This window comes from Apostichopus japonicus, chromosome 16 (assembly GCF_037975245.1).
Source record: "Apostichopus japonicus isolate 1M-3 chromosome 16, ASM3797524v1, whole genome shotgun sequence".
Classification (NCBI taxonomy): domain Eukaryota; kingdom Metazoa; phylum Echinodermata; class Holothuroidea; order Aspidochirotida; family Stichopodidae; genus Apostichopus; species Apostichopus japonicus.
This window is the reverse complement of record NC_092576.1, coordinates 25,760,457-25,773,534: the sequence shown is the minus strand read 5'-3', so window position 1 is coordinate 25,773,534 and position 13,078 is coordinate 25,760,457. Positions and strand designations below refer to the sequence as shown.

The window sequence follows — 13,078 nt, the reverse complement described above, 5'->3', positions numbered from 1 at the left end:
GCGTCGGTATAAGCAAAAACAAATACCGATATACACGTTGATGAATACCTTATATTACCAGGTATAATTTCGCAGAACCGCTACTTTCAGCATTAACTGTACTATCAGTCACTAGCATGAACGGTATAGACACTAGTCTAGCCTACAAATGTCTTTGCGGTTGTTATGACCACGACTTTCCCATCTGTTTTTTCTTTTGCAGCAACTTATTTGAAGATTTGATTAAAAAGAATATAAAGTACGAAAAATAAGTGTTGTATACGTGTCTTTCATTTCAACGCGAGCGTACAATATGTTAGCACAGTGGAGTGAACACAGGAGTGTTAGCTCAGTGGTTAACGCTGGTGCCTTCCAATCATAAGGTCCCCGGTTCGAGTCACTCCAAGATTAATGTATGTCGTCCAGTTACAGAGTTGTTGACAATTGACAATTTATTATCCAGAAACCAGGTTATTCCATCACAGGGTTAGCGCCAGCTGTAAAATTTAAGAGGGGGGGGGGATTCTCCCCTTGACCAACTATTTCGTGGGGGGGGGGGATTTTGAGTATATTTGGGAGATTTTTTTAAATGACGAGTATAAATAAGTATGATACTGTCTTGCTCCAAAGTTCTAGTTTTAAACCTTATAAGAGTTAAACAAATAACATAGAAACCACATAATTACTGGGACCAAATGATAGTACTAGTCTGAGTGGTCTCTCATATCACTCTTTGAAATATGTCTACATTTGTATGTGTTGTTATTATTATGTATTTCTTAATCCCTTGTTTCAGTATTATGTTAATCTGGGTGTTCATTATTTTAATCATGTACTTTTGCGTATGTGGATAAAATCACTCACCACCGTAAACGAAAATATTATACAGGTGAAAAGTACTCGAAGTTAAAACCTTCAATCCATCGTCACAGTAACAGTGTAAGTAAAACATTACATTCCATCAACAGGACATAGCAGATAACTTTCAAACAACTGCCGATTTTTTTTGTTCGCAAACCGATGGTTAGGCAAGGTTTCCTATGGACTTGGTGTGGTGTTAGGCTACCATGCGGTCGAAAATAGCAGCAATAATGAAAGTATTCGGTGAATATTTTAAGTGCCAGCTAACTTCGACACAATTGGAACGAATAAACAGATGGTTAGGCAATATTTCCATGTTGACTTATTGATATATGTTAGTGCCATGTTTGTCGGAGATTTGTGAGGATATTAGGCAAACGTAGTTTGTCGAGCGACATGTCTTTGTTGTCATCAAGCAGTGATAACTCTGGCAGTCCCATCGCAATTGCTTTGCTCTCATAGTAGCTACTGTATACGTATTAATTCTATTTTATGCGCGTATTAATTCTATTTAATACCCGTATTAATTATATGTAATGCCCGTATTAATTATATTTAATGCCCGTATTAATTATATTTAATGCCCGTATTAATTATATTTAATACCGGCATATGAACCTGCATGGTGATTGGCTGAGAATAAATGCCGGTATAAAATAGAACTAATACCGGTAATAATTTTAATTCGTATGGACATTATATCAGCAATTATTTCCCGTATGGCCTACCATACACGGACCCATCAATTTAGTTTAGTATGGGGCGTTTTAAAATTTAGATGAAACTTTGCCGCTCTCTGACAGTAGGTACAGATAGCTAGGCATGCAAAAATGTATGAAGTTTACTGGCGTGTCTTAGACCTACTGCAAGCACGTTTAACCAGCGCCGGCTTTTCTTATACAGCATTGCATCGCTAACAGAAACTGCAGATTCCTTGCTAGACAAAAATGCATACATGTATTGTTATTAATGTACACACACATGCCATTAGCAGCACGTGTTTCAAAACTCCAACCTGAGGTGCTGTGCTGTATTATGTACCTTCCCCTCCCCCATCCGTACATAGACTGTTCCAAATTATCGTGTGTAAATGTAACCCATCCGTGCTTCTGATTGGCTGTTTAGGCTTAAACCATTTTGAAGGTGAGAACGCAATAAACATGTCAGTTTGCCCTTTAGTTGACCTATTGTCAGGTACTGTACGCAGCAAAAATGTTCTATCCCGAATACCAGGAACGGGAAATTTAAAGGAAATTTAAACTCAGAATATCACATTTATGAATCTGCCTGATGTGCGAGCAAAAGGGAGGGTGGGGGAGGGGCGGTAGGTATGTGAAGGAAATCTCTACTATAGTTGGAGCAGCATATGTATGATATCAGATATTAACGCCGGGAAGTAAACTTCTTAAACCAATAACATCACACTCACGAAGAGTAACAGGAATATGTATCTGCACTCCGTCTGGAAGTTGTTAACGCTTTAGAGTTTAAAGCAAACTGATGGCAACAACTATAATACATACTAAAGGATGGATTTAGGCAGAAACTCATTCCTTTTAAACTGTCTACGACAAATCAAACTAATGTTTGTACCTAAAGTAAACATTTAAACGTAATGATAACTCTCACGCATTACTTACAGGAAAGAATGACTCAGGATCTTTGTACAGGAGCCAGCGACCAGACTGAAGATCCAGAAGATAATTGCGTTCATTGCTTTTGTACGGATTCCAGAAAACTGTAAAATGGATAGAACAGAATACTATAACGAATATTGTAACTTGACCATGCATGGATAATTGAGAAACTGGGAATTCGTAGTTACCTTTGGGACCATTATCCTCCCATTCCCCCACCCCGCAACCATCCCCTCACCCCGTCACGGACTAGTGTTCGACAGATTATGTGATAATCAGTTCTTACCGATACCGATTAGTTCCTGTGACAATCGGGCCGATTACAAATTACCAATTATTTCATCATTTTCGTGGAACTGGACTAAAGTATGATTTAGTGTAATACATGATTACCAACTTCTAGACCAACACAATCAAAGATGTAAATAATTTTTCACAGTAAAGAGATAATGGAGCAAATAAAGAACACTGTAATACAAACATAGGGCGCTGCACATTTATAACGAGGAGTCGCAATATTGCAATCCCGCCACGACACAGTAATTGCCAGTACTGTACAGATTAACAGAAGGAGGAAAATAGTAGCCATTGGCTACGAAATGAGAAAAAAGGTCAGGGACAGCTTTCACAACCGGTATAATAACCATTATCCGTGTTGCAACTCCAACGAAAATAATTGAAAAGTATATCACATGGAAATAAAATATTCGTTATTTCGTAATCTGATATCAAAATAAATAATCTGATATGAAAAATAATGTATAAAAGTAAGTTACTCTAACTCATTCTCTTACACAGGCTCTTCTCAGTGGATAAGCAGTTTGCTAACAGTTTTATTTTATCATGAAAAATAAAACAATCCCGAAAGTTAGCTTCAAGTTTCAATTATTAACATCTGCGAGGGAAACCTTCCGATCGAACGTTGTTTTAATCGATCATACACAGTAAGTCAAAGGCGCTTCTCCATTGACTTAACTACATGGGGAACAATCACACACTAAAGTACTATTGCCTTTGTCGCGCGTGTCACTAGAAATTAGACTTGCTTTAGTCGGTTGTGGTAAAGGAGTTTGGTTGCTGCAAATGGGTTATTTTAGCACGTATGGTACATGCGGTCAGGGATAAAATACAAAAAAAAGTTGCTTCGGGTTTTTTGCAAAAAATATGCGTAAGAATGTTTGCCTAATCACACAATACTGTAATGCAGTAGAACTACTGAGGACTGTCGCCAAACCCTTTTAGGAGTATTTGGCGCCTTGATTTCATCATTTTATCACATTTGTAAAATCTTGGTCGTGTTTTCAAACTGAACAGTTATGAAGCTCAACCTTTCTCTAGCTAGACTAGCTTAGTGTACGTAAAATTCACAATGAACGAATCCTAATATCATCGTTTTCACTTTCCAGTTTTCACCTACGGTGAACGGTCAAAGTGGTTCCAAAGTATATTGCTTTCATTTTATACTTAGTCAAGACAATAAATCGTTATCAATCGTTAAACATGGATAATGAGAGGTTTTGTAAGATGCACTAAGCGAAGTGAAAAATTAATAACGTTGTCCCCCTAAGCTTAATGCGGGTATACTGTATGATGTTAACTGCCAACATTGGATAGCATATCGAAGAGCTTTAGTATTACGTGAGGGACTTGCGATACCGTTTCCTTCCTGGCTTTCAATAGCGTTGCATAGAATGATATGCATTCTTTTACCGTTGTGGTTGTTGTGAATCAAAAGCGCGGACAAATACAATCCTTAATGTGGAACGCAATAATCGGTTCCGCATGATCGGTAGCACTATGGATTTTGACGATGCCGATTATTTACGGATTGTCTGAAAATCGGTCGGATGCCGATTATCTAATCGATTATCGGTCGAACATTATCACGTACATACACAATGAGGATATTGTATATACATTACAACCTCACATCTATGTCCTTACTCGAAAGATGGAGAGTATACTACCTCCTCGTCCTTCCGAACTTGACACATGTTATATAATATTCATTAATTTAAACATTATCAATGAAAGGTTATTAATTAATAGCTATTTTATTTACTATTGTGTCATAATTTTAAATTTGCAAGTAAAAATGGTGAATATTGGTCATTAAAACCCTCACAGTCTGTTATCTGTAAATTTCCCGTTATAATTGATTTACGTAGAAATATAACCTGATAAATCTACAAAACATATGATCAAAACAAATTCAATCCAAATTATGGTACAAGCTCAAATAATCTAGCTCATCGAAAAGACACATCACTAACCTAATTCCGTTTCCTAGGAACCAACCGGCTGCTTTACTTGAGGAAACATATTTCCCTTTGGACCTTTCGTCTTATCGAAAAAGACGTGACCAGGAAAAAAGACGTGACCAGAAAAATACCCCCAGACAATTACCCCCTGTCAATAACCCCACAGGCGATTACCCGCCGGACAATTACCCCCCGAACAAATACCACCCGGACAATTACCCCCCAGGACGACTACCACCCGGACAGATATTCCCGGACAATTACCCCGAGAACAAACCCCCCGGACAACTACCCACTCAGACAACTACATCCTCGGACGAATACCCCCTAGACAATTTTCCCCAGCAAAAAACCCCCGCATGAGTATCCACCTGGACAAATGCCGTTAACTATAAGGGACGGATGCAGCGACGGATACGCAGGATTTTTTTCAAGTTTATTTACCCGAGGGCCTCAACATTTACCCTGGTCCCTCGGGCAACTTACAGGTGGGTCGTTTGCCAGTTGTACCGACACCACTAAGGTCATCGTGTGCTTCTGGCCCTTTTAGCCTCATCTCGACTTTTTTAAAATATACGAGCTGTTCAAATATCAGCCCCGAAAACTCCTGGATAAGATTTGACAACGGACCGAGGCAAGATAGGTGGAGACAGGTTGAAGAAGCACAAGGGGGGGGGGGGGGGGTTGGGCATTGATCTCTGATGGTAGTCTCTATAAATTTACTATTAGTTATAGTGACACTATTCTGTATTATTAATCTCCGAACAATCCCGACTGATTCCTACGTTTCAAGTTTTCTTCTGAGTAATTTTACTTCATGATTGGCTTTTTTTAATGTTAAGTTAGTTTTTGTAAAGCGCTTTATATGGCACAGCCATCTCAAAGCGCTTTTAATCCCTGGTCATCAGGCTGGCTGCCAAGAATTCAGCGCACACGCATAATTTACCTCACAGGTCCCTATTATACACCTGGGTGGAGAGGGGCAGTCAAGATAAAAGTGCCTAGCCTAAGGCCACAACATAATGGTGAGAGCTGGAATCGAACCCACAATCCTGAGATAATATATAAACCCAATGCATTAGCCACTGGGCCACCACCCTCCCATTAATTTGCTTATTCTGAGCTATATTTTCCTGGAAGTGCGCGGTATGAGTCCCGGGGTATATGTCCGGGGGTATTTGTCTTTTAAGTTTCACCAACCCCCCGACCCCCAACTCCATTCCAATTCTCCCTGTTACAAACCACTAGAATATCAATGAGAGCTTTTTACTGTACCTTGGACATTCCTTGCTTTCAGATTTACCAGAGAGGAAGATGCAATAATAGGTGGCAGCAGACAAAAACCAAAACTGAAGAGGAAGAAAGAGATTCATTGTAATTATAATTGTGACGTCATATCAATTTCAAGCACTGTCCATCCAGTGTAACTACTTTTAGTTATCGACTACCAGGTGCCGCTTATACAAGTAAACGGTGGAAGGATAAAGGTTAGCAATATTACAATCTAAAATATTCTAAAGCTGAAGGTATGATACCCGTTATCAAAAGGCGATATTTTACCTTTTACATTAATTATATTTCGGTCAGGATAACGCACTTGACTGCTAGAATAGACAAGGCCATCAACGTTATGCAATGCCTTATATACTGAATGTTAACATTTAACGACTGGAAATGATGCTCGCGTAATCTACATTCACCACAAATTCACAACAATTCAATAACGGCAAATATATTATGCCATTCGTCAAGGTGAAGAGTCCTAGGGGCGCCGTGGCTATTCCCTTTGAGCACTTTTGGTTAGATGGACGGTAGTTGCATGAAGGTTCCATAATCTGTAACTTTTATGAAAAAATGCTTTTTTTTTAAAACTGTTTTGGTTGAACCGCACACACACACACGTTACAAATGTATTTAAAGTACACTAGAGTGCTTTGTAATATTCCTGGCATTATTTTATTCTGGGGACTACCCCCCCCTACACACACACACACATACATACACACACACCTTGCCATGTCCTCCTGTACATTGATATGTATTACTGCTATAAGGAAAGGTCTATTTAATTTGCCTTACAATGATAATTCAAAATGTAATAACAGGGATCCGAGTGTAACAGTTGGTTCTGCGAACATACACACAACATGTTGTTTTAACCTGCTATTGAAAACGAGTTACCGATTAAAGGGTAAATCATTCACGTTGGCTGAAAAAAATTACTTCATATTAGTAGCTACTATTCGGGCTATACCGTTTGACCTTACTCCCCCTCCCGGCTTATCACACATCATAAAATAGCGAAAATCCTCTGCATTCTTTATGTTGGGGGATTTTGCTTTGCCTACTTTCTTTGAGTACTATTCTCGCCTTCACCTACTTTATCACAAATATTTTTTTAAATAATTTTAGTTTGGTCCTTTTAATAGAAAGTTTACCTTGGACAAAATGAATGCTTATATTTACATTCTTACGCTGTACATTTCACTTGCTATTTAAATAACAACTTATTTCTTCCCAAAAAGAAAAAGAAAAAGACCAATGATTTGAAAACCAGACAGTGTCTAGGCGTATCCAAAGCAACCTCCAGGTACTTGTTTGCATTGTCTAAATATTTGATTGACAGGTGTTGAACCAAAGAAAATGTTAAACTATTGAAAATATCTGTAGAGGGAAAATATTGCTGTACATCTTTAGCAAGAAAATGATGAACGAAGTTCAATAGACTTTTATCATTGAAAAAAAAATAGAAATAGTTAACTGTGCAGATGTATGATGAATGTGTACATACTGTACGGTATTGTTATGAAATAGTTATACTGCCTCTTTGATGTTACCGAAACACGCCACCGAGACACTGTTCAGGCCTCTTATATATTATCTAGGTCGAGGATTCAGTTTTCCCACGAGAAGTTTTAACTATCTTATTGAATCATGTCACAGGGCCTTTTCCCAAAATAGATCCGATATGTCTGTGGAACATTCGCGAAGGTTCTTCCCACGTGGTATGGAAGTTTCCATAAAAAAAGGGGTGGACTTCCAAACTCCCAACCAATAAGGGCAGATCAGTCATTTATCCACTGATTTTTATATCATAAAGCTAATGCAGGATGGGCAGGTTATTGGCTGCCTTCTGATTATGCGCAGTGGGATTTTCGTTGGAGTAATGTATAAAAGGCGGCATGGCACGCAAGTTTATCACTTCGTCATTACTTCGTCATCACTTCGTCACTCCTTCGAATTGCGTAATTGACGGAGTCAAATCATTGTTATTGTAATTTTATTAGAGAAGAGCATCGACAGAGAAGAAATTAAACCGAATCACTAATCAAATCCTATCTTCACAACTTGTTTTTCTGAGAACTCATTGTTTTCTTCTATCTTCCGTTCGAGACGTCTCCTGAAGAAGCATACAATACGGCATCAAGATATTCCCAGTACATATCTCTCTCGCGAGTCCCGATATAATATTACATGTCGGAGGAGCCGGGCTGCGATTTTTTTTTCCCAAACAGGTTCCCAATTACGGAGTTTTCAGCCAATCAGATTGCTCGTGACGTCAGCATCAAACGCTTGATAGTTCGAAGACATTCACTGAGTTACACACTGACACTTAATAAAGTCTTGTTACGCGGTTTCCTTGCAAACGCCCTAGCTTTTACTTTTAATGCTTGGATAACATGTTGACCTTACTTATGATACATACGCTACATTCTATCGGTTTCGTGTTTACGCCATCCAAGATTCGTCAGCCGTTCTATTGAAATCGGAATTCGTTTCGTGGAATGGGTAGGCCTACACCAAAATCAACTTCACGACGCGAGTTCAGCCTTGAATGAATATACGCAAAACAGTTTAGTGTATAGTCAAGGCTTCATAATTGACGCACCCCCGTAATTGACGCACCTTCAATTATTACTATCAACGATAGAGCAGGCCACCTAAACTTTTTGCAGTCAAGCAGAATTACATATTTCATGAGTTTGAATCCATTTCAGCTATTTGATGACCAAATTGTGGAATTTTAAGCTTTTAACACCCTTTCCCCCGGTTTTGTACGTCCAGTTTTTGTTGGGCATTTGGAAATCTTGCACCCTAAAAATAACCAACATTTCCTCAATATCATGGACAACACTACTCTCTGTGACCTGACCTGTCTAAGCTTAGAGGCTCAAAGTATAGCAAACAGCATCTAAAGTCAATGGATGTATACTAAAGCCTTCACTACAGTGGCTTATCGACGAATGTGTCAATTTAGGGGTATGAAAGAACTTGACACGGCAGACGTTTTGTGGTCAAGTTCTGCTCAATTGTACGTTGAATATGCACAGAATAATAAATATATTGAGATCATTACATTTCTGAGGAACCACACATATGAAAAACACATACAGTTGAGTGATTTTTCCTTGATAGACATTTGTTGATCAAATCCTTAAGTGCGTCAATTATGAGCCCACCATGCTACAGTATGATGTATTTCCGTAACTGCACTGTGTACACAGTTATAATACATATAGGCCTATATCGCATGTGTTATGTACCCCTGTACGAAACTTTCACTGTGCGATGTTATCGATAAATGCCGTCACAGAAATCTTCGATCAAAGTAGATCATACAATACTAGTGTGCTCATTATGTCTAAACCAATTCCAAACACATCTACATATATTTACGAAAAGCTGCGGGTAATTTTGAACGGGTATATCTTCGTTGCAACGAATGGATGCAGACATTTCGATAACTCGAAGTGAAGGGTTTTATTGTTATGACGTAACTTTTCCGACCAATCATGAGCGACTATTTATACACAATTGAGAACCTGTTTGGGAAAAAAAAATTCGCAGCCGGGCTCGTTATAATATTACAGTACATACGATTTACGTTATCTGTTGTAATTTTTCATTTTCATGAAACATGGATTAAAACAAATATAGGAGAATGGAACAGTGTGCGTGCGCCGAGGTGTGGATGGTGGGGTGCGAGGTGGTCGGGTGCCGAAGGGGGAGGGTGTTGGAGGGTTAAAGTGGAGGATTGGCTTGATGAAACATGGATTAAACAAATATAGAAGAAATGGAACAGTGTGCGTGTGCCGATGGGTGGATGGTGGTATGGGTGGGGTGGGGTGCGGAAGGGGGGGGGGTTGCAGGGTTAAAACGGAGGATTGGCTTGATGAAACATGGATTAAACAAATATAGAAGAAATGGAAGAGTGTGCGTGTGCCGAGGTGTGGATGGTAGGGTGCGAGGTGGTCGGGTGCGGAAGGGGGAGGGGGTTGGAGGGTTAAAGCGGAGGATTGGCTTGATGATACATGGATTAAACAAATACAGAAGACACGGAACAGTGTGCGTGTACCGATGGGTGGATGGTGTTGGGGTGGGTGCAGAGGGTGGTAGATATTAAAGCGGAGGGTTGACCTGATGAAAACATGGTTTAAAACAAATGTAGAGGAAATAGAACAGCGTGACTGTGCCGAGTGGTGGGTGGTGGTGCGGGGATTGGAAGTGGTTACATCGGAGGATTGGACTGGCGATTTAGCACTCATGAAATAGGAGAGATGATGTTGTCTAGCAACCCAACAGCAGAATGGTCATTTGCAAGAGGTGGTGTTAAGGAAATGTACAGGTGTGTGATGCGCTGGGCGTGGATATTAAATAACGTATAGGACATATTTAACACGATCAGGGAAATGACATTTGAGGGGTGCGGGAGGGGTGTGAGAGAGGGTATATAATTGCGTAGTATATACATTTGTTCAGGGCATGCTTTGCAGGTAGTAGGAACAGCAGTGCGTAGATGGGCTTGGTATTGGGTCCGATATTTAGTTGTTATAGCATAGGATGGGAAATTCACATTGGAATAATTTGAATACTTAGGGAATGGTATTTGAAAGAACCAGGGGTGTGGAAGAGGAACCTGGTGGAGTTTATGTATATACTTCCGTATATGATACATTTCTTCAAGACATGCAAATTGTTGGTAGATTTCATTCTCTTAAAAAAAACTTATTTATTCAGATTTTTAACTAATTACAGTAAATAATTTCTTCACTGTTGATGTTGTCAAGTTGGATAAGCTAAAAATTAAGCTTCATAAACCTGTTCTTATTTTCTTCGATCCATATCTCTTTTATATTCCTTAGACAATTTTATTAATAATTATCATAAACCAGTAAAACAAATATTTCTCCTCTCATGCTAGATATATTTGTATCATTCTTACTGCAATACAAGTCAATATTTTATTTTTATTTTTGTAAATATATGTATCTGTCTCATTTTGTCTCTATTTTACTCTCCCATTAATCATATTCCTCACCTGATGACCATTCTTTCATTGTTCGTTTATATCTCTATTCAATTTCTTCTTCATTTATTTGTTTTTCTTTTACAAGTATCTACACCTATCTATAAACCTTCAATAATTATTATCTTGTTAATATCATTAGTATTAATTAGTTATTGTATGAATTACGTATATTATTAACATATTTATTAATTATACTTACTCCAGTTGCTTGAATCTTTGAGAGTGTTGTACATAGTTTAATATTCCATTCACTTCATGTTTATTCATTTCTCTCCCTTCCTCTGTATGTATGTACATCCTCTCTATTGATGTTAGGATTGGTAGAGAGAGACCAGAGTAGAGAGTAATATCATCTTCATCAACCTTGATAAAGGACTCAAATAGAACCACACCGTATATAGGACTCTGAAGGAAAGTAAATAATAAATATCATGTTAATAATTATATCATAATATCATAAATATCTGTGACTAGTTACAATAATGTTTATGAGTTGACTATTTCTTCATTTCTTTCAAAGCTAATGAAGGACTAATGGTTCTGGGGTGGAGGTGGTTATAATGGGGCCAGTTTAATATTCAAATTGATGTCAAGGGGAGAGGCTTGGGGGGGGGGGGGTGTTTAGTGGTTATAGTACACCGTTTCACTAATATATATAACTTTACTTTTACTGTTTATGAGACAAAGCGTGGTGAGATTATTGAACAAAAGAAGGGGAACAGGAGGGTGTGTAGTGTTTCAGGGAAAGGGTGAAAGAGGGGGGGGGGGGTGGGGAGGGCGTGGGGGCATTACATATATGCTAGTGGTATTATTTGAATTGCGGTTCAATTGTAACTAATTCTAGTGTAGGATAGGAATAAAACTGTAAGATAATAATATATACATGATTAACCATGACTAGGAATGGGAATCTGAAGGAAAATAAATACTTAATAGAATAAATATCATAATAAAGTATGAATCAAGACTTGTTTCGTTTTAATAAGGGTAAGGTGGTGTCCTTTGTTTAGAAGATTAGTGGATAGGGGTATTAACAGGACGTGCTCTAATGAATAACGTTGCTACATTTTGTCATCGCTCACCGAAGTGTGTTCGTGTATGTAACTAATTAAGCCCGAGAATTATCTACTCCTCCTGATTATTGCAATCATATTTGTGGAAGTTAAATGATGTGTAGGGGTTAAGTTTAGATTTTGTCAAGGCTGCTTAAAATCGTGATTTTCAAGTTATCCATGAAAAATCAATTTAGCCTATACATATAATGAGACTTGCGCACTAGCCTCGATTATAAGCTTGCTGCCTCTAATCGTGTTTGCAATTGGATTAACTTGATATCTAACTATACTAATAGATACGCCAAGCATAATTGGTGATTAACGCGCACCTAGGCCCACTGATGCCAGACCCACTCTTAGTTCCTTCTTCTAAAATGAACGTTACACTGAACCGGCGAGAAATTAGGTCTAGGCCCTAAACAAGACTTTTGGCATTTAAAAAAGCAACTTGACATAATGTTGACCGTAAACACAAATCAACTAATGTAAATAGAGGGCGCAATTCTGAACGAAAATAAGTGAAAATGCTCAATACTTTGAAGCTTTCATGAAGTGAAACATGTTTGCAAAGATTAAGCAGTGCTTTGCTTCCCCTTAATTAATGATACGCGATTCAAGAAGCGATCGATAATGTAAATTTAGTTAACCTCTAGAAACAATCGGAATCTGACCATTAATTGCATCAAGGGTACCATGTTTTACGACTTGTTCCTTCTAAAAAAATTATATTGAAATATACATCCTTAGCCACAGTCAGGTCACGATGTACACACCAAGAAGGACACCATTTAGCATATAGGCCTATTCAGGTTACTACTTCGATGTGTTAATTATATACCTTCACACACTGAATATATGTTATCTATAATTCAGAGTTAGTCTTCACGCGATTCCTCTAATAATTGACATATCGAAGTAGTTACTTGTTAAGCGCTCTCAAAAGAGCTCTACCTAATAAAGATTCTAGACTAAGCT

General features: G+C 38.3%; 1 protein-coding gene across 3 annotated transcripts in view; it reads right to left on the bottom strand.

The window, feature by feature from the left end:
• The window catches only part of LOC139982455 (uncharacterized), a 240,401-nt gene that overhangs the window by 158,342 nt on the left and 68,981 nt on the right, over window positions 1-13,078 (bottom strand). For all 3 annotated transcript variants that reach the window (XR_011798183.1, XR_011798184.1, XM_071995347.1), the window contains exons 10-12: window positions 11,248-11,453; window positions 6,014-6,087; window positions 2,481-2,578 (exon numbers count right to left, since the gene is read on the bottom strand). Coding sequence is in view for 1 of the 3 variants with exons in the window: in XM_071995347.1 (XP_071851448.1) it covers window positions 2,481-2,578; window positions 6,014-6,087; window positions 11,248-11,453 (378 nt within the window). In the remaining 2 variants the exon portion in view is untranslated. The remainder of the gene's footprint in view (window positions 1-2,480; window positions 2,579-6,013; window positions 6,088-11,247; window positions 11,454-13,078) is intronic.